This window comes from Hemiscyllium ocellatum, chromosome 8 (genome assembly GCF_020745735.1).
Source record: "Hemiscyllium ocellatum isolate sHemOce1 chromosome 8, sHemOce1.pat.X.cur, whole genome shotgun sequence".
NCBI lineage: Eukaryota > Metazoa > Chordata > Chondrichthyes > Orectolobiformes > Hemiscylliidae > Hemiscyllium > Hemiscyllium ocellatum.
The window spans coordinates 39,069,121-39,092,133 of record NC_083408.1 but is presented as its reverse complement, the minus strand read 5'-3'; the positions used below and the strand labels follow the sequence as shown (position 1 = coordinate 39,092,133).

The 23,013-nt window shown below is 39.9% G+C and overlaps 1 protein-coding gene across 3 annotated transcripts; it reads right to left on the bottom strand.

Annotated features, from left to right (window-relative positions):
* Window positions 1–465: 465 nt before the first annotated feature.
* Window positions 466–19,285, bottom strand: med6 (mediator complex subunit 6). Of its 3 annotated transcripts, XM_060828341.1 has the most exons (8): window positions 19,212–19,285; window positions 11,733–11,892; window positions 9,961–10,052; window positions 6,784–6,866; window positions 4,989–5,097; window positions 2,751–2,866; window positions 2,026–2,053; window positions 466–1,928 (listed from the first exon to the last, which is right to left on the bottom strand). In XM_060828341.1, the coding sequence occupies exons 1-8, from the start codon at window positions 19,231–19,233 to the stop codon at window positions 1,798–1,800; spliced, it is 741 nt and encodes a 246-aa protein (XP_060684324.1). In that variant the 5' UTR covers window positions 19,234–19,285; the 3' UTR covers window positions 466–1,797. The 3 variants fall into 3 exon arrangements, with proteins under 3 accessions (XP_060684324.1, XP_060684326.1, XP_060684325.1); XM_060828343.1 differs by lacking the exon at window positions 2,751–2,866; XM_060828342.1 differs by lacking the exon at window positions 19,212–19,285 and having other exon boundaries at window positions 11,729–11,808.
* Between the last annotated feature and the right edge of the window lie 3,728 nt (window positions 19,286–23,013).

Here is a 23,013-nt window from a genome sequence, read left to right as displayed (position 1 = left end):
CCAAACCAGTTTTCCCCATTGTCGAAGCACCACTCTGATGAAGGGTCATCTAGACCCAAAACATTAGCTTGTTTTCTCTCTCCATGGAAGCCACCTGACCCAATGTGATTTCCAGTTTTTTTTTGCTTCTGTTTTGCCATTGTAATATTGGGCAAGGGAATGGCAGAGAAGACACCGCCTATTCATTTAAACAAAAATCAGTGCCTATCAAAAAATAAGCTCAGCATTTGTGCTTTTGGCTTATCAATCCCTTCCACTCACAACTAAGGAGATATTTTGGTTCTGATGAATGTACAAGGATCACAATTTTCCACACTGCCCAAAGCTTTTTTCCTAGATTCCTTCCACCTTCGATTTGTCCAATTCCTTCCAAATGAATCTGCAGTACTCTTGATTTTGTGTGCAACGTCACAGGATGTCAACAAGTTCATCTTAAATATACTTAAAAATAAAATCTGTACAAAACAATTTCAGACTTCTTTATTCATTGATACAAAAAATTGTATTTTTAATTCTACTTCCAATAACAGACAGGCAGACCTTTAGTTACACTATTTTAAAATTATGTTTATTTAAACTTAAAGATCAAATTATTTCTAACTTACTCCTTTTGGGATCCTACTCACTAATTCCACTCCACTCTCCTTACACAGCAAAGGACTTTGCAAAAGGCAGAAACTTCAAGCAGTGAATTGCATGGGACTGAGCCAGTTAAATGGAAGCTATTGTACAACTTTACCTTTACAAATTTTCCACTTTGATATTCTGGAGGTCCTGTCTCCTGCTGAAATAAAGTTGTTCAGATCTTAGTAACCACACAACACCCGTTCTATTTTTCTCAATAGATAACTGCACTCTGAATTTCAAAGCGCAGCCCTTGGCTGATTCTATTCCCACTTTGCATATGAACTCAGGAATGGATTCTAGCATAAGCTGCAAAACCATCACGATCTTCCCGAAGTTTATTCCAACACATTAATTGCCAAATGTGGAAGCTTTTTGCTTTACGCTTCTCCAAAAGCTGCCTTTACCAAGTAAGGCATCAGGTGGGGATCTGTTGGCCCATTGATTCTTAATAATCTATATTTTTACAAAACAACACAATGAATTGCTAAGATGTACACTGCAATAGCTCTTGCATTCACACTTCCAAGTAATACGTTCCTAATCTCAGTCAGATGGAAAGCAGCACTGCATCATTAGCAACACAGTGGGCAGAATAATCTACAAATAAAACACCATCGCTGGCTATCAATATACAAAAATCAGTAGCTTTTGATCAGTAGCAAGTAAATCTTGCTTATAAATGGCCACCAGATCACAACTTTGCTGGAATAGTGTCCATGTATTTTGATGAGATTCCAATTTCTATTGCCCATGGATATCCATTGGTTAAAGAATGGTGTCATGGGATAATAACACCCATGTACAATAAACCATCTTTTACACTAATTTCCTCAATATTACAAGCATCAGAAGTCTCACCACTTAGTCTAAGCTTTATCTTTTTATACTGTAATTCTTAAAATTACAACTGCACATCTTTTTACCGATTCCTCTTCGTATCCACTGAAGCAGGACGTTCTGCAGAAAATGTCTGAAGCAATAAGAACAGACCCAATCTTGGCATTGGACAAGGATTGAGAACTGAAAGGATTAAGCATCTCCTGGAGATGAACCCATTTCATGCTTGACATATAAAAATAAAAAGCACAAAAAAAAATCACATCTATACAAAATCAAGTCCAAAGGTTCAATGGCTCACAACAATTGAGCCAGAGAGTCAGAAAAGTCTCTTCATTGGAGTCTCATTCGTTTCTCAGGGGGGGCTTTGGTGCTTGAGCTCTGCTGAGAGTTCTTTGTGGAGTCTTTTTCTTCCTGTTTGATGGTCTCGGTTGTTGGCTCGGCTTCTTTCTTCACTTGCTCCACTGAAAAGCAGAAATATAAACACAGAAATGTTTGCAGTCAAAATATTAGTTGAGAAGTTTGATCGAAATTAGCTTGATTCAGGATAAAAATACTCACCTGGCACAGGCTTGTCTCCAGATTTGGGCTGAAAATGAAACCAACAGGCAATATAAGGAACACTTCGGGACATCCAAGCAACAAAGAAAATTCAAGTTCTGACACTGCATCGTTCAGTAGTTACAATGGTATACTGAAATTGTGGCCACATTTTTGTTGTAGATGTAAATAAGAGAAAAAGAAATAATGGGGGAAAATCACCTCTATGTTTACACTGCAACTAACAAGATCTCTTCCGACCACCCCTCAAAGGAAAATTCAAATGATCAGGTGAGATGTATGAATGAAATTATTCAAACCCACACTCTTTGGGAGTAGCACATCAAACCTGCATGACATGTGCTTTTGGTTGAAAGCTTATAACCTTAGTCTGTTTAGAATAATGACAAACCTTTCTTTTTAAAATCAAGTCAGGTTCAGATCCCATTAAAGCCAAATTGGAGCTATTCATTAAGTTGCAAAGTGACAGACTGTGTTGGCTCTTGAAGTGAGATTTGTAAATGGGTGCTACCTCCAAGCCTCTCAAAGTGTATAATGGTCAGTCAATCTATGGCACTGTATAGCTCAGTGAAATCCATTCTTGCCCACTATAAGATCTAAACCTTTCACTTTCTCTATGTCTTGTGGAATTAAAAAAAAACACTTCAGTACTACCTTCTATATCTATACTGTTTTTTCAATTACTTATTTGAAACAAAGGAACATGGTAAGTTACAGACAATTACCTGAATAAACTTGGGTTGGAATTTTTGCCGAATATCCAGGAGCAACATATCCACTCTCTGACGCTGGAACAACGAACTTGGTTCCTCCTTCTTTTTCGATTTTGGCTTTACTTTATCTGGACAGGATGAACAGAAAGAGTTGAAATGAAAAGATGGTTAGAATGTAATTTGTTTCCAAAAGGAGTTGAAAAATGTTTTTGCTGGATGTAAGTTAATGAACTTGATCCCTTTTAGAGGTATTGCATAACCAATTTCACTATCACAGAAAGTTCCTCTCTGCTACTCAGGCACTTTATTGAACTTGAAAGGTAGGCCACAGGTCTGGGCCTTTCACTTCATAAGCGAAGCTATGGTGTATTCTTGAGATAGAAAATGTTGCAGAAGTTTTAATCATTTGCATTTATTAACACTCACATATCTACTTTCTCAGCAATTTACAAGTCCCACTTCAAGAAGGAAAATATTTAGTGAAAATGCCATTTTAGAATGCGTTAGAACCAAGATGCAAGAAGCTCGCTCTCTCACTATGTGGATTTGGCATGATGTAGAATGTAATTCTGGACAAGGAAATTCTGTTGGTCAATGGGTAGCCATCTGTTTTTTCGGCCAAAACTGAAAATGAGCACAAAATATTATAAACTTATCAGCCAGGAATCTATACACAGAGGTGCTGGGTGTAAAGATGATGACTTTGCTTCCAACTGTGTGGAGTTATTCTGAGATCAGTGGTTGCAGAGTGCACCTAACAAACGATGCACTGTTTTGCTGACTGCAAATTGCACCACACATGGCAGTAGATGGCTGTATCTGCTACATTTGTCACATGGCTGTTAGTGTCAACGTTCTGAACTTCACTGCAGTAACAATAATTCAGATGGAGCAGGTCAGTGATCAGGGCTCAGTATTCAGACTCCTGAAGAAGGGCTTGTGCCCGAAACGTCAAATCTCCTGTTCCTTGGATGCTGCCTGACCTGCTGTGCTTTTCCAGCAACACATTTTCAGCTCAGTATTCAGACAGTCAATTGGGCCACTAATTTACGAAACAGACACCAGCTTGAAATCACTAAATCACAAGTAAATCATTAAAAAAAATTAAGATCCTGTTTGCTGTTAACAGGAAGGATCACAGAATCTGGATGTTCAGTTAATTGTTTCAGCCAAGAGAGAGAAGTCAATGACAGATTTTCACAGTTGCTTTTCTTATTGAGGTGTACTCAGGTCACTGTTTCATGGCATTATAAAAGCAGTGATAGTCATTCATAACCTTTCAAGACAATTCCTACTAGCTCACTGACCTGCTGCAGTAATATAATTTGCAGACATTTTGGAGTGTCTGACATCTTCTTTACCTCCTTCTTTAAAAAATAATTCTCAGGAGATAATTCTCTGTCAAGACTGGCATTTATTGCCACTCCCTCATTATCTGAACAGAATATTGAATAGCTACAGTCTTGCAGTGTAGGTATATCGACAGTGCTATTAGTAAGGGACTTCTGGGATTTTGCCATTCTTTGCTGCAGTTGAAATGCTGCACCTTAAAAGGGTTTTAAGAATCAATGACATTGCTGCGAGACTGGAGCCACGTATAGGTCAGACAGAGTAAGAGTGGTCCATTACCTTCTGTAAATAGTGAAGCAATTTTTAAAAATAATCTAATACCTTTGAAGTCACATTGATGAACATCAATTCAAATTGTCAAATTACTGCAGAGGGATTGAAACCCTCAATACCTCAATCACTAAACTGTTTCTCATTTATCACTTTGTATTGCTTGTATCATAATATACAACTATTCTACAGACCTTCTGATGGAGTGAATTTGCTTTCGTGAAATAAAGCATAGGTGATGTAAGCCCTTTATTTGTTGCTGGCTCTCTGAATACGCTCATTATACGTGTGCACAGTTTCTTTAGGACAGTGGACAAACAGCAGAATTTAAGCAGGGTCATGGTTTCCCCGGATACTTCAAACTGAATGAGAAATTGATCCACTATGCAGTCACAAAGTAGTGGGATCAGTCCACTTCTAACATTCTGTTGCCTTTATACAATCTCTAAAATTCTCTAGCTCATGACAAAGGTTTGCTAAGACAATATACAAAACAGGAGGGTCCTGCATCCACAGCTGAGTGCTCCATGTCAGGTTATGTTTTTCCAGCTGACAGTATATTATTTTGTGGAAGTGGCCACTTTTGGAAGAAATTAGCAAACTCCCTGGTATTTCCATACTGGAACTCACCCCTCTCATCTTGATCCTTGAAATGCCACCAATATCCTTTGGAAGGATGGTATCGGCAGTAAGACATGGCTTCATCAAATGCAGACTGAACTGCATGTATTGCTGTCAGCTAGTTTGGGTACAGGGAAATAAAAGCAATGCATCAGTTGCCACATCTCCAGTAATGCAGTCTTCTTTTCACAGTGCCTGAAAAGAAATGCCGACTTGAAAGGAAACTGAGATTTGCACATGGGCCAGAGTGTTATACACTTTGAAGTGAGCATGTCTAGATGCACAGTGTAGTTCAACACCATTACACAGAGGTTTATGCAGTATTCTAATTACACAAGTACCAACACATTTCAGTTTCAAAACACTTGTTAAACTGAGAGAATATCTGCACATGCCAGAACCAAATGTGGCAATCGTGCAGACTTCACGCTATCCATAATGGGTTCAAGGGATTCATGGAAACAACCTGGTCCACATGCTATGCATCCAAGATTGCTGAGGTGCTGACAACAACCCTTTAATTCTCTTCAGAGAACTTGCCTTTAGGGGTACAGAGTAAAGTCTTGCAATTTGCAATGATCAAAACTTGGAGGTATAGCAGCCAACATCAAGAGAACATACAGAGGTTGATGGAATGGGTGGACATATGGCAGATTAAATGTAGTGTTACAAACTTAGGTGACACATTTTGATACCAAGAATGCAGACAATTATAATTACTAAATATATATTGCGCAGTATTTAAAGAACGCAAAGACCTTGAGAATGATTTCTGTACAAACCTTTGAAAGTGGCATGAGTTAATGAGCAGTTAATCAAGCATTTGGCATTCCCCACTTTATAATTAGAGACACAGAGAACCATTAAGTATGTTAGTTCTGGCCCAGCTTGAGCACTATGTCCACTTTAGGCTGCCACATCCTAGAAAGGTTTTGAAGGCTTTGGCAAAGTGACAGTAGATTAAGTAGAATGATTCTAGGGATGAGGGATTACATCTATATGGCTGGATTGCAGAGCCCAGGGTTATTCTTTTTAGAATAGAGAATACTAAGAGGAGATTTCATAGAATTGTTTAAAAATCATGAATTATAAAGTTAGAGTACACAAAGAGAAACTCTCCAATGGTTAAAGGATCAATAAACAGAGGTCACAAACTTCACATCACTGACTAAAATATCTGAAGGGACATGAGGAAAAACCCTATTTATGAAAAGTGTTAGGATTTAGAATTCACTCTGAACAGGAGAGTGAATGCAAACTCAATAATAACCTTCAAAAATGGATTAGATAAACACTTGAAGGAGGAAAAGTGCAGAGCTATAGAGAAAAAAAATGAGAGTAGGACTAAAAGAATTACCCTTTAGAAGAACCAGGACAGACTCAATAGTCCAAATGTTGCCCTCCTGTATTATTGCATTCCATGATCTGTTTGTAAAGCTTTAATGAAATGGCTGCATTTAAACCTGACGTTAGTTTTCTCTCTCAGTTTAATGCCTTTTTCGACAAGTGAATCAGCAACACAAAATGTAACACATTACACAATTTCTTTCAATTTTCACTGTTGTGCATAATGCAACTACACTGGAGGGACAGAAGAAAAGACATTTTGTTCTTTTCTTTCTTGCAGACAAGGCAGGTTACAAAAAAAGCCAATTTGTACCACACGTACAATAAATTGAACTGGCTCCCCAGTTTAAGTGTTCTCAGCAACCTCATCAATGTTCACTTATTCAAAATAAATCATTTTTTATTGAGACATATCACTGAAGAGCAATGAAAAACCACATGAAGCGAAATCACCCACCATTCTAGAGTTTATTACTGATCCCAAATCAGGCGCTTGATACACCACTCCAGCAATGATATAATAGTCAGCCAAAGGAGTAACTAGAAGAGGGAATACAATTAGCACAAAGAATTAATCTGAAATTAGAGATTAATTATTCTTTATCCTTAAAATAAATTATGTTTGAATATGATTTGGCAAGTGGTTAGCCCTAATTAATTTGACCTTGCAGAATTTTCTCCAATTGTTTGACATTGGGCTGTGTAGATCACAATTTCTCTATTTTAGTTTCCATCCGTACATTAAATAATCTCAACTTCAAAGGTGATAGGCAGTCTTAATACAATTTAGGGTTGAGAAGGGTTCTGCTCTATGGCTCTTCTTTACAATGTGTGCAAATCAGATGAAGAGTGGATTATACCTTGTTGAGATGCCTTTGTAGTTGAACAGTCTGACTGATTAGCACTATCCAGACAGAATATACACTTGGGTAAGGCACTGAGGATAATTGATGCTGCTCAAACGATTGCCTTAAGACAAGATGACATCCATGGCATGAAACAAACCTGGCAAATCACTACTGAGATGGTAGAGCAGCATAAATTAAGTCAGGCACTTGGAATAGCCATCAGTAAAATGGTTCAATATGGAACAATTACTGGAATTTTGGCAGCACCAGTTGGATCCCAACCTTAGATATATTTTATAAATCAATCTTTTTCCAAGCTATTCATTAACTGTATCTAAATATCAAAACAGACTTGTATTTTTATGATACATTAACACATCTCCCATAAAATTTCAAGGCACCTTGCTTACAATCGAGGTACAGTGATTTATTGGAGATAACATGGAAGGCACTCTGCATAAAACAAAGTCCCCAAAGCAGCAAAATGAAGAACGAAGAAGCATCTTTGCTAATGTTGCAAAGTAGTGCTATGCCATCTTAATATCCACACAAACACCACCACAGCAGATAGATGGGCTAAGAATTTATTCTGAAGCCTAAGAATTGCACAGTCACTAAGCAGCTATCTCACTCGTATGACTGAGTGACAAACTGGATTGTTCTTACAGGGGACCTAAACCTTCCGTCTTCTGACAGAAGAATGTTTAGGGTACAGACACAATGGACCAAAGGCCTCCTTCCATGCTGCATCAAATGATGATTCTCTTAATGCAGGTTATGGATTCAAATACTATTCCAGAGGCTTCAGATTTGCATTGCACTAGCAATTTTTGAGAAGATTTGTAGCTCAGGTTAAGGTTTTGGACGTAGGTTTGGTCACTGAGCTGGAAGGTTCATTTTCAGATGTTTCATCACTATACTAGGCAACATCTTCAGTGAACCTCCGAGTGATGCACTGGTGGTGTAGCCCACTTTCTATTTATATATTTGAATTCCCTAGATTTGGTGATGTCAATTTCCTGTGGTGGCATCCCCAAAAGAACAGGAAATAACATCACCATAGGAAATGATGTCACCACAGGAAATGACATCACTAACCCTAGGAAACTCAAACATATAAATAGAAAACAGGCTACACCACCAGTGCTTCATTCGGGGGCTCACTGAAGATGTTACCTAGTATGGTGATGAAATGTTCAAAAACAAATCTTCCAGCTCAGTTTGCTTTGCACTGTGACTTCAACGTAGTGCTTATGGAATGCTACATTATCAGAGTGGTCATATTTTGGAAACAATTACTTATTTTGTCCTTGTAAAAGATCTTATATTGAAACCTTACCCAGCACTTATCCCTCAGCCATGCTGCTAAAACAGATCTGATTTTTTAAATTATAATGCAAACTGGCTGTGACTTTCCCCTGTATTACCAGCAGTGACAATATTGCTGCACAGTGCATCAGAACATCTTAGTGTAGCTACAATCTTCTATTTGTCAGAATGCATACACATGGCATTAGTTTTATAAGTCTGGAATGTCTCAATGTATACTTGTTAATATTTAGGATGTGGAAAATACAGAGAGTTTGAAGACTTTAGACAGAGAGGTATGCAAACTGAGCGAGCCACACTGCATATACAACCGATTTAGTTAATTAAAACATATCCCATATCATAGGTGATTAGTACTAACAACTGGTACCTTACAGTGAGACATTTTAAAAATGCAACTTCTTCACAATTAGCAGTTGAATCATTCAGTTGGTTAATGGTGACTTAGGAAATACTAAGATCTTTCATCAGTTTGTTCTTTGACATTGACCTGATTTTGATGAGATTTGGAAAGCATTTATTCCTGGACATTGACAGTTAGGAACAGGCAAAAATCAGGGTTTATATTGCAAGTTACAAACATTAAATACAAAGATTTGTGTGGCACTGTGGCTTTATTGATTAAAGCGCCTGTCCAATAAACAGGAGATCCTGGGTTCAAACTTTGTTTTATGGCAGCACGGTGGCTCAGTAGTTAGCACTGCAGCCTCACAGCGCCAGGGACTTGAGTTCAACTCCTGTCTCGGATGACTGTCTGTGTGGAGTTTGCGCATTCTCCCCATGTTCGCGTGCGTTTGCTCCGGATGCTCTGGTTTCCTCCAACAATTTAAAGATGTGCAGGTCAAGTGAAATGGCCACGCTAAACTGCCCATAGTGTTATGTGCATTAGTCAGGGATAAGTATAGGGTAGGGGAGTGGGTCTGGGTAGGTTACTCTCCGGTGGGTTGGTGTGGACTTGTTGGGCCGAAGGGCCTGTTTCCATGCTGTAGAGAATCTAATCTAATCTAAATAATTAGCAAAACAAAACAAAACATAATGAAGAGCAGCCACACAGAACAAATTACTTGGATGGTGAGTGGTGGAAAATGCCGCAACCACTATTTGTTCCTTCAGCTGTATGAGCTCTTCTATATAAAATTCAAATATCAGTCAACGCTACAGCTTTGGACTTCACATCTTAATTTTTATCATCTGACATCAAAACCGGAATACACCTCTGCTGCAATGTTTTGTACTTTCTGTTAACTGAGCTGAACATTCCCAAAGTAGCCAAGTATAGCTTGAATAAAAACAAACTATTTTGGAATAGTCAAATGGACAAAGAAATTTGGAATGAATCTTTATCAAAACTTCATAAATGTAACAATATTCTAAGCAGTGATCCGTGAAGCACTGCAACTCTGGTCTTAAACCAAACTGAAGTCATAACTGCCTTCTCTGATACAGCTAGATCTTACCTTGAGTTGGAGAGTATCTATGCTGCTTCCGAATTATATATAGTATGGGCTCCTGAGCATGTAGTAGAATGTATTCCAAGCCAGTCATATTGCTGCATTGCAACAAGAGTAAATGATTAGTGAAACTTTTACCATCAATATCAATTCTAAAGTAGAACCAATGTTGAAATTAGTACACAGCTTCACAGACAATCCCTGAATGCAGTAACTACATCATCAATAAAAGAATCAGAATGGTGACTGCAGAGGACACTATAAGACATGTAATGACCATGTCAGAGAGCTGTAAGAGATGTTCAACTTGCCTCACTCTCTTGCCTTTTCCCCACAGCCCTGTAAATGTCTTCCCTTTGATTTAATTGTGGATGTCACTTTGGAAGGCCATCATTGAATCTGCCTCCATCACACTTTCAGGCAATGTACTGCAGGTCCTAACCACTTGCTGAGTAAGAAGTATGGTACTCATGTTATCACTGATTTAAGGTGTTTGGCAAAAATATAGAAAAGTCCTCTGGTTCTTGATATCTATTCTGTCTGGATTGCTCAAGATTAGGGGCATCACTAACAAAATTCTTCAATCTTCTCTAAGCAGTACAGTTGCAAATTCCCCCAACATTACAGACATTCCACTAACGCAAAATACACGTATTTACCATTATTTTCAGTCACTCAGCCTACCCCAGATCCATGGTGACACTTACTTTTATTCCATGGGTCACAATTTTGTTGACAATCTTATGTGGCAGTTTACCAAAAACCTCTTTTATAAGTCTTTGTTCACCACATCAACTGCATCACCCTCATTAACTTGTTTGAGGTTTTTTTTTGCTGGCCAAGAGGGGTAAACACAATTTATTTTTTTAAAAAACAAATCTGTGCTGGATTTCCGTACTTAATTTGCCTTATCCATGTGACTGTAACTCTGTCCCAGATTATTTCTAAAAGCTTTCCCACAGAGATTAAATTTATCGAATCAGATTTATCCTTATACAGTTTTATTGTATAAGTGTTTAATATTTGTAAACGCCATAGATCTCTGGAACCATCCGTCATATCTAAAGAAGGATTAAAATGCTTCTCCCTCAACATTCACAGATGCGTCCATCAGCTAGTCCTTGGCATTTGGTTTTGAAAAGGTATATCCTGTCTTTCCAATAATCCTTCTTTATCCATTTTTAGTTCAGTCAGCCTACCTCCTCCTTTATTACGACCTAGGCAGCATCCTGCTCTTTGGTAAAAATAGATGCAAAACCTTAAAACCTCAGCCACTGTGTGTAAATTCCTTTTTAGGTCCCTATGTGACCCCAATCATCCTTTAAGCATGATTTTACTAAGAGAAGCAAAGTGAAAAACTACAACAGAGATCAAAAGAAAAACATGAATTGATGGATTTGAATGTAAAAAGTACAGAAAATTAAGAATAATACAGATCTTAATATAGAAAATTGCAGTTCTTAATATCGAAACTTTTGGATAAATTCTAAAAATGAGGACTTTACACCTTAGGCTATTAAATCAAAATCAACCTGGCCTTACTGAAGGGGTAATAATTTCACAATCAAAAGCCCTGACTTCTACTTGGTCTAGAACTACTGACCATATTGTCTTATCGCCATCATATATCATCACACTGAATGTCTAGTCAATCTACGGAGCATGAATGAATTAACTTCAAAAATCATCACTGAATAGAAAATGGAGTTGGATATTACACTGCCGTTCTGGGAAAATGACTGCATTTTAGGCTGTACTGATTATCAAACAATACCTACTGCAAATGTTCCAAGCTGAGACGTTGCATTTTGACCACCTCATTATTGCAAGTGCGGTCATAAAAGGGATTGCTTCTTTCAGAGAAGTAGTCAAGCACATTTCCTGGATTTAAGATTGGAATCCAAGCACTGTCCACCCACGAGATCCCCAGGAGGTTATCTTAAGAAATAGGATGAAATGAATACAAGAGAATTTTTTAAAAAAATGTTAATTGGAATAACTCTTTCAGAATGCAAAGTGGACAAAACACAAATATTGTCACACAGCTTTAACTAAATGCACTTGCAGAGATAGCTAGGTATCATAAAAAAAAGTCAGTGATTTTTTCCCATCTGCCATCTTCTGAATGTCTTACTAGGTGATCATTCACACAGCATCAATTACCCTCCAGTGGCTTACCCAAGTGTCCATTCTGTAAGTGTCTACCTGGACAGTGCCAATCAGTCAGGCTGTTCAACTTCAAGTTCTAATCCTCTCTTCATCTGATTTGCACACATTTAAACAAGCCAATATAGTGGTAACCCTGTCTGAATTTCCCTCTCTCAACACCAAGTCATACTACCTTTAAGATTGAGATTATTTAATGCACAGAAGAAAATTCAAACAGAGATATCACAATCTATACAACCCAATGTTAGACTGTTGGAGAAAATTCTGAAGGAAAAAATTAATTTTCTCTTGAACAGGCAAGGTTTGATCAGGGATAATCAGTATAGCTTTGTCAGAGACAAGTTATTTAAACAAATTCAAACTTTCCAAGGGTTGATCAGGTGTGTAGAAGAGGGCAGTGCAATTGTTATAATTTATATGAATTTCAGCAAAGCTTTTGACAAAGACTCATGTAGGAGACTGATAAAGAAGATAAAATTGGAATCCAGGGTAAATTGGCTTAGTGGTTGGAGATAAAAAGTGATTATAGAAGTAAACTAAAATAATGAACTGCTGATACTGGAGATCTGAAACAAATAAAAACAGAAATTGCTGGAAACTCAGCAGTTCTGACAGCATCTGTGGACAGAAAACAGAACTAACATTAAGTCCAGTGATTCTGGCTCAGAAAAGTGGTGAGAGAAGACTGATTGGCTGACAGGAGACTCGGGTCCAATGGCACGCTACAAGGATCAGTGTTGAGTCCAAGCTGTTTGTCATAATACATAAACAATATATATAAGAATATGGGAGAGATGATAAGTAAATTTGTGGATGATGCGAAGATTGGCTGGGTGGAAGACAGTGAGAAAGAATGTCTTAGGTTACACCAAAAGACATAGGAGCAGAAGTTTGGCCATTCAGCCCACTGAGTCGGCTCTGCCATTCAATCATGGCTGATGAGCTTCTCAACCCCATCCTCCCTGTAACCCATATCCAGCACGATGTAGATGGATTCATCAGATGAGCAGATCAGTGACGGGTGGAATTTAACCATGAACATTGTGAAGTGATACACTTTGTAGGAAGTAGCAAGACAAGGGAATACTTAATGAATGGACCAGTGTGCTCAGAGGAACACAGGGATCTCGAGGCACTTGCCCACAGATCTCCGAAAGTGACAGGGCAGGCTAGTGTGGCAGTTAAGAAAGCATATGAGACACTTGCTGTTATCAGTCTGGAAGGTTATGTTGGAACTTTGATTAAGCCACAGCTGGAGTATCGTGTATAGTTCTTATCACCACACCACAGGAAGGATACAAACACACGGAGGGGTGCAGAGGAGATTTGCCAAGATATTCTTTGTGTTATAGTATTTTAGCCATGAAGAGAGGCTGGATTGGCTCAGGTTATTTTCCTTAGAGCAGAGAATGCTGAAGGGATCCCAACTAAGGTGCTTAAGATCGTAAGGGGCAAGGACGGGGTGAACACGAAGCATCTGTTCCCCCTATTTGAAAGGTAGTGAAACGGGTATCATTTAAAGGGAAGGGGAGGAAGTTTAGAGGGAATTTAAGGATAATCTATTTCACGCAGAGGGTGGTGGGAATCTGGCATGCACTGCCTGGGTGGGCAGTAGAGGCAGGACCATTTAAAAAAGCACATGGATGAGCACTCAAGATATCATAATATTCAAGGCCGTGGGCCAACTCTGGAAAATGGGATTTGTGCAGACGGGTCAGCACAGACTTGATGGGCTAAAAGCCCTCTGCATGATTCCATGAAATAAAGACAATGTATTCACTAACTGAACTATCATAGAGTCTTAACACAATTATTTCTACCTTTCTCCCCAATTACGTCCATAAAAATCCACTCTAGCACTGCAAACGCTTCAAACCTTGTATTCTCTATTGAAACTCATTGACCTTTGACTCTGGTCTACTGGACACCCACCATCTCTGTATTATCATCTGTGCAATTGTTTCTAGTTTTGACTCCTACTTTTCAGACATGTTCAGATTAGCATGAACAAGCTTACTGTCCAGTGCAGTAGTAACGGAGCGTTGCACAAACTGAACTGCAGTCTTTCAGATGAGATGTTAAACTGAGGCCTGGCCTCAAACAAATGTTTTTAAAAAATCACATGACACTATTTGAAAGAGGAAATTTCTTTCAGGAAACCAGACCAGTAGTAGTCAGTTTGTCAATATCAAGAAATCAAATGACCTGATCACTGTTCTATTGCTGCTGTTGAGATATTGCCAAATAGATGTTGATTGTTAAATTTCTGACAGGACAACAGTTACCAACACATTAAACATATTTCATTTACTGAAAAGGCTTTGAACTGTTCTGGCATCATGAAATGAGCTCAATAAATAGAAGATTTTCTTTGAATGTTGTCTCACAAAAACCTCAGCAATAACCTGCCTCCCAAAAGTCTCTTTCCACCTAACATCTTACCATCACACTATAAAACTTCCACTAATACTTATCTACTGAGAATCAGTCTAAGCCTTTTCATAAGTTCAAGTCTCGGTACGTATTTATTTAAATTGCTTGATAAAACAGCATATTCTTCTTATTCATTTCTGCATTGGTAAGGAAACTCCACCAGTTCAACACTGAGTTAGCCAAGTTTCTTTAACCAACCTCCCTCCAAAAAAAATCCAATCTGATCACATGAAGAAATACTTAAACTCTATCATCGAATAAACCACAGCAAAATCATGACAGATGTTGCAATATACTCAAACAGGCACAACAAATGCAAACAATCAATGTTTCATTCTCCAAATGCTTTGTCCATTTTCACTTCCTTTCTAAATGTAGGAAACCCTTTCTGTCAAATTCTGGAATGGGGAACATTTTAACAGATAATTAAGATACATATCTTGGAATCTGTAAAAATAGGACAGATAAATGGAAACCAACATGGTGATGTCATTTCCGGTTCTTTTTCTCAGGGGGTGATAGATGAAGTCTAACTCAATGTGTTTGTTGATAGACTTCTGGTTGGAATGCCATGCTTCTAGGAATTCTCGTGTGTGTCTCTGTTTGACCCTGTTGGGACCCCATCTACCACCCTCTGAGAAAAAGAACCGGAAATGACATCACCACAGGAAATGATGTCACCAACCCAACAAAACCCAAACATATAAATAGAAAGCAGGAATTATCAACAGTGCTTCGCCCGGAGGCCCACTGAAGACGTCACCTTGTAGGGTGACGTGACATCTGGAAATGAACCTTCCAGTTCAGCGAACAAACTACATCCAGAACCTACAAATCTTCTGAAAACTCACTAAAATTATGTTTGAGTTTTAATGAAGTAACAGTGAGGGTATAGTTGATGTTGTGAGATAATACAAAGTCATAAACAGCCTAGATCAGCCTCAAATGATGGGCAGATACAGAAATGGAATAAGTGGTAATGTCCACTCCAAACTCCATTAACTTCTGTCTTTCCAATATTTAGTTGAAGGAAATTTCTACTCACTACTGTAAATGTCAAACTACAGGTAGAATGGTCAAGAAAGGCAATGCTGAGGTAAATTTGGGTGCAGATTTCATATAAGTGGAAGCACTGTTTTCAGATGTTGTCACTGAGTGCAAAATGCAATCAAGAAAGAAGAAGGGACAGAGGCTACATCCTTGGGGTTCCAGAGGTACCAACGCAGGATGAAAAGTTATTGCAACTGATTTTCCTAAGAATCAACTGAGTATGTGGTCTCAACCGCCTGGACAAAAGATGAGAGAAGTTGGTGAGGTTAGCAGCATCAAAAAACTGCAAGGCCAAGAAGGTTGAAAAGCAATAGTTAGAGTCACATTGGAGGTCAATCTGCAGCTTCAGTAAGATCTATTTCAAAAATGCAAACTTGATTAGACAGATTCAAACATGGAGATGTAAAGATGGCCACGGATTTAGAAAGTAAAACAGAAGCACACTTGAAAGGATCACACAACACAGGTTATAGTCCAACAGGTTTATTTGACAGTATAAGCTTTCGGAGTGCTGCTCCTTCGTCAGGTAGCTAGTGGGACAGGTACATAGGACACAGAATTTGTAAGTAAAAGATCAAAGCGGCATACAACTGATGCAATGTATTTGGCAAACCTAGATGCTGTTAAATATTTAATCATTTAGATTGGGGATGCAGGTTTTGATTGATTAATATGTAAATCCCAGAATGTCTTTCAAGTCACAGTCCTGAAATAACTTAAGGGTTTATCAGAGGATTAAAAGAAGGTGATTAAAGACTTAATAGCCACCTAGGTTTATCCAACTACATTGCATCAGTTATACTACACTTTGATCTTTTACTTATAAAGTCTGAGTTCTATGTACCTGACAAAGCAGCAGCAGTGCTCCAAAAGCTTGTATTCTCAAGTAAACCTGCTGGACTATAACTTTGCTCAGTTTTAACTTTGATTTTTAACTTTGCTCAGCCCACTCCAATACCAGCACCTCCACATAATTGGAAAGGAATGAGAAGTTAGGGACAGAATGAAAGTTTGTAAGGATCCATGAGTCACAAGCTGATTTTTAAATGAGAAGAGTGACAATGGCAAATTTAAAGGTGTTGGGCAGTACCAGGAAAGAGAAAATCTTGAACAACATTGGGGCTGAGAAGGAAAATTAGATAGTAATCAGATTACCAGGAACAACCATACCAGGAGTTGGGGCTTCTGGACAAGATGAGCTGAGACAGTTAAATAGAAAAGCTAGGAGAGAAGTTAGGGAGAGGCGTAAGTGCAGGATTGGGAGGCTGGGAGATCCTTAGTACAAAACATCAAGAGGTAAAGAGTCTTGTAGATTCTGCCAATTATAATAAATGGTACAAAGGCAAGCTGTGCAGATAAAATGAACAAAAATGAAACTTAGCATACGATGAGCTAATAAAGACACGAACAGGGGTAGGCTTCTTGTTAAGATACAATTCTAATGCTCAAAATAATAAACATGCAGAGGCAAGCAAAACAAAAAAAAATGACAATAGCCTAGATGTTTGGCACTGGACATATGCTTTGTTCGCTCCTCCGCAGCACAGTCAGGGCACCCAGCCTCCAGGAGGGAGACACTCAGAGGCACACTCACTTCTGCTTTCTCCAACTCCAGGTCAGAGACACTGTGACTGGTGTGTGACTCAAGGATCCATTGATAGGTCCACTGCTTTTAGTCATTTATATAAATGATTAGATGTGAACATTGGAGGTATAGTTAGAAGGTTTACAGATGACACCAAAATTGGAAGTGTAGTGGACAGCGAAGAAGGTTACCTCAGAGTAACCTGGGGTGGGGGAGTCCAGAACTATAGGGCATAGGTGTGGAGTGAGAGGGACAAGATTTAAAAGGCATCTAAGCGGCAATATTTTCCACGCAGAGGGTGGTGCATATATGGAATGAGCTGCCAGAGGATGAGGCTGGCACAATTATAGCATTTAAAAGGCATCTGGATGGGTATATGACTAGGAAGGGTTTAAAGGGATATGGGCCAAGTGCTGGCAAATGGGACGAGATTACAGTCATAGTGATAGAGAGGTACAGCATGGAAACAAACCAACTTGTCCATGTCGACCAGATATCCCAAACCAATCTCGTCCCACCTGCCAGCATTCGGCCCATATCTCTCTAAACCCTTCCTATTCATATACCCATCCAAATGCCTCTTAAATGTTGCAATTGTACCAGCCCCCACCACTTTGTCTGGCAGCTCATTCCATATACGTACCACCTTGTGAGAGAAAAAGTTGCCCCTTAGGTCTCTTTTATATCTTTGCCCTCTCACCCTAAATCTATGCCGTCTAGTTCTGCACTCCCCAAACCCAGGGAAAACACTCTGTCTATTTATCCTACCCATGACCCTCATAATTTTGTAAACCTCTATAAGGTCACCCCTCAGCCTCTGACACTCCAGGGAAAACAGCCCCAGCCTGCTCAGCCTCTCCCTATAGCTCAAATCCTCCAACGTTGGCAACATTCTTGTAAATCTTTTCTGAACCCTTTCACAACATCTTTCCGATCAGAAGGAGACCAGAATTGCACGTAATAGTCCAACAGTGGCCTAACCAATGACCTGTACAGCCGCAATATGACCTCCCAACTCCTGTACTCAATACTCTGACCAATAAAGGAAAGCATTCCAAACGCCTTCTTCATTATCCTATCTGCCTGCGTCTCCACGTTCAAGGAGTTATGAACCTGCACTCCAAGGTCTCTTTGTTCAGCAACTCCCTAGGTCCTTACCATTAAGTGTATAAGTCCTACTAAAATGTGCTTTCCCAAAATGCAGCAATTGGCATTTATCTGAATTAAACTCCATCTGCCACTTCTCAGCCCATTGGCCCATCTGGTCAAGATCCTGTTGTTATCTGAGGTAACAAATAACAACACTCCAATTTTCCAACTGGAGGTATCCACTGCAACTCCAATTTTGGTGTCATCTGCAAACTTACTAACTGTACCTCTTATGCTCACATCCAAATCAATTATGTAAATGACAGAAAGTAGAGGACCCAGCACCGATCTTTGTGGAGATTAATATAGAATATCTGGCTAGCACTGATGAGTTGGACCGAAGTATCTGTTTCCATGTTGCACATTTCTATAACTCTCACCTCTGCTTCCGCCTACTACCCCAACCCGAATCGAGATGCCCTACCGCCGTCTACCCCCCAGAATGGAGACACCCTCACCTCAGTCTTCCCCCACCCCCCCCCCCTAGAATGGAGACACCCTCACCTCAGTCTTCCCCCACCCCCCCCTAGAATGGAGACACCCTCACCTCAGTCTTCCCCCACCCCCCCCTAGAATGGAGACACCCTCACCTCAGTCTTCCCCCACCCCCTCTAGAATGGAGACACCCTCTCCTTCCCCCACCCCCCCCCACAAATGCAGACATCCTCACCTTGACCTTCCCCACCCCTCCAAAGGAGGCACCCTCACCTCCGCCTTTCCTACACCCTCCCCCGAATGGAGACACCCTCACCTCCATCCCATCCCCCCCATCCCCATCCGCATCCGCTCCTCCACAATGACCTCCCCCCATGGAAAGACCCTCACCTCCCATTTCCGTTCCATGCCCCCTCCCCCCTGGTAGCACGCTCACCTCTGCTGTCAACCGTCGCCATGTCCGTCCGTTGCCGCCGCGCGCGCGCACACACACACACAACGCGTCACCAGTCTGTGGCGTAGCCTGATGACGTAGGTTCCGACCCTTGCCCCCTGTTGTTGTTTGACCCCGGGAGGGCCTTGATGAGGGTCAATGTGTCCTCCCGGACAGTGGAGGGGGAGGGGGGCATGTGGTGAAACCTGCAGTTAGGCTGCAGGTTGAATGTTTACCGCACTTTGGCCGGTGTTTTTAAAAAAATGTTCTCCCCCCCTCACCCACACACGTATAAGTTATGACAGGTGTCCTGCCCATAGCCTTCCTGCCCTTCCCTCACTTGGAGCCTGTGGTTCGACAAGTTGATGCTCATTTGGTCTCTTGAGACCTTTAAGTGTCGCTCATCCAACCCCAGGACCTCAGGAGTATAACCACCTGATGAAGGAGTAGAGCTCTGCAAGCTCCCAGTTAAACCTGTTGGACTGTAACCTGGTGTTGTGTGATTTTTAACTTTGTACACCCCAGTCCAACACCGGCATCTCCAAATCATGGACTGTATAAATCTAGTCCCATTTGCCAGCGTTTGGCCAGTATCATTCTAAACCCTGACTATTCATCTAACCAGCCAGATGCCTTTTAAATGTTGATCTCACCAGCCTCCACTACTTCCTCTGGGCAAAAACAAGGACTGCAGATGCTGGAAACCAGATTCTAGATTAGAGTGGTGCCGGAAAAGCACAGCAGTTCAGGCAGCATCCGAGGAGCAGGAAAATCGACGTTTCAGGAAAAAGCTATTCCTGATGAAGGGCTTTTGCCCAAAATGTCGATTTTCCAGCTCCTCGGATGCTGCCTGAACTGCTGTGCTTTTCTAGCACCACTCTAATCTAGAATCCATTACTTCCTCTGGCAGCTCAGTTCATACACGTACCATGCTCTGCATGAAAAAAGTTGCCTTTTGGGTCTCATTTAAACCTTTCCCCTCTAATGTTAAACCTATGTTCTGTAGTTTTGGACTCTTCCATTCCCAGAGTAAAGACCTTGCCTATTTACCCTATCCATGCTCCTCATGATTTTATAAACCAGTATAGGGTCACCTCTCAGCCTCCGATGCTCCAGGTAAAATAGCCCCAGTCTATTTTGACTTGAGTTCTGGAATTTTGCATCAAAGGGCTGGCATCCTATTCTCTGCTTGTGCAGGTCACCCATCGCATAATAGCTGGAAATTGGTGGGGCAGGGGGAGCTGGCAAGTCACCATTGCCACCTGTACAATTTGGCCCCAGGTGTGACAAACTGCAACCTCAGGGTTCCATGTTGATCTGCCCATGTTCTGAACATCCATAAATTCTGATCAGATTTAGAGAGATAATGGTGATGAACATTGTCTGACAAGTTGTCATCGCCACTGTTCCAGAAAATTCAAGAACAAAGTGTCAAAAGAAACTTAAAAAAAAACCTTAATAGCGTCATTGGACTTTTCCTTCATCCTCACTTCTGAGGGTTAGGCCGTGGCCTTCAATCAAGATTAGAGTGGTCAGACAGCATCCGAGGAGCAGGAAAATTGACGTTTCAGACAAAAGTCCTTCATCAGGAATGCTTTGCAATGTTGTAAATACTGTTCAATTCAAGGTATCATGCTGAATTATACCAGCAGAGGGACTCTGCAAGCAGAAGTAGAAAGTGAGAAACTTTGAATACAGGAACCATGTTGTTTGTATGCTTTTAATTCTTCGCTATCACAGCTATTTCTATTCCTGAGAATTTCACATGAGTGATAAGAATAATCCAAAATATGAAGACATATCTTTTGGAAAGGTCTTGCCTCACGACTGCTGAGAAAAATGTTGCCAAAAACATTTAGAAAATTAAGCTGTTTTAAAGCTACACAGACTTAGAAGAGTGAAGCAGGAAAGCTTTCCAAACAAATTCATTCGCTACTGCTGAGAAAAATAATATTTTCTATGCCCGATCTACCATATATAGCCTTTTGGAGTATATCTGGAACCATCAGTTGCTTCCCACATTAGCAAATGTAGCTTTGGCTTTTGAAGATGCGAAAACAAGTTTTTCCTATCACAGACAATCAAAGACAAAAAATTTCACTTTTCCATTGCAGCTGTGATGATGCAAAAGATATTCTTGGAATATTTAACTCCAAAATGTCTACAGTTCAGCTACAAAGGCACTATCGTTCTATTCTAGAGTCAGTAAGAATACAATACATGAGACAATTGTCTTCAGATGCACAAAGCATAAAACAAATTGAACAGTTTAGCACCTGCTTGAGGCAAATAGCAGCCAAATGTGAGTTTGGTGAAGCTGAACTTGTCAGAAGAGAAGTCAAAACGTAAATAGTTGATGGTTCAACCTTCACCAAACAGTATTAGAGAGACAGAATACTCAGAAATTGTTGGATCTAGCAAGGTCAACACTTCATTGGACAAGCATATGGACAAACATGGAATAGTGTAGGTTAGATGGGCTTCAGATTGGTATGACAGGTCGGCGCAACATCGAGGGCCGAAGGGCCTGTACTGCGCTGTAATGTTCTATGTTCCATGTTTGTTCTGAGTGCACTGCTGTAGCAATTGAGTCTACTAACAATGAAGACAACACCCCACATTTTCTAATGTGCCAAGAAATCACCTGAACAGCTGTCAAATAGAACCAAGAATATGGTTAGAGATTGATGCCTTGCCTGTGTGTGTGCATGTGCGTGCATTCGTGTCAGGGTGGGGATGTTTTTGTTCAGTGTTTAAAAGAGGTACAGTGACTTCCAGGGGTATAAGTAAGGGGTCATCTCTCCATCTTAATATTCGCTACTGAGCATTTTGTAACATTCATTCATGGGATGTAGGCCTGTTGAATGGCTTGCGAGGCTATTTCAGTTAAGAGTTTGGAATCACAAGTAAGTTTGACCAGGAAAAGGATGGTAGATGTGCTTTCCTAAAGGGCAGTAATGATCCAGATAGCTATTGACGACAATTGATTGTCAGTTGCATGGTCATCATTAGACTAGATTTTAATTCCAGATTGTTATTTAATTCAAATTTCTACATTGCCATAGTGGGATTCAAACTCATATCTCCTGGGACTTTGAATTACTAGTCCAGTGACATCACAAATCTATAGTTTTCTCTTGTTGAATTTAATGACTTAAACTTAGATTTATATTCATTATTAATGTCATTTATATTAAGTTTAGGTTAGTGACCTAAGTTTTCTGTGTGACTGTATTTAATAATTAGCTTGCAAGTATTTCTGTAAAATCATAAAACCATACAGAATTTACAGTACGGAACAGGTCATTTGGCCCATTATTTCTGTACCAGTTCCTGAAAGAGTTAGTCCTATTCTCCATAGCCTTATCTCCATAGCCCTCTAAATTCACCACTTTCAAATATATGTCCAGCTCTCTTTTGAAACCTCATAAAATCCCTCAGCAAGATGCAAATGTGAACAAATCAGTAAAACATTTCAGAGTTTCAATTTCAGACCCATTAGGTAGGTTGAAAATAATAAGTGTTAAAACAGTTATTGTTCCAACCATTATGTACAGCAAGATCCCAGAGGACACATAATTTTTCTGTAGGGCCTGGTTAGGTTAAATATTTTCTGCAAATGCTGTGCAATAACCTCAAAGGCATTTCCCTCTCTACCACTTTCATTCTCATCTCTTTTTCCAAGCCTGTCTCTCATAACCATCATTTTATCAAACTGACCTTCATACATTATTACTCTGACATTATAATGAGTCTTTAGGATGGGGCTTCACCTTTAGTGTTTTGATTTAGTCTTTGAGGAGTC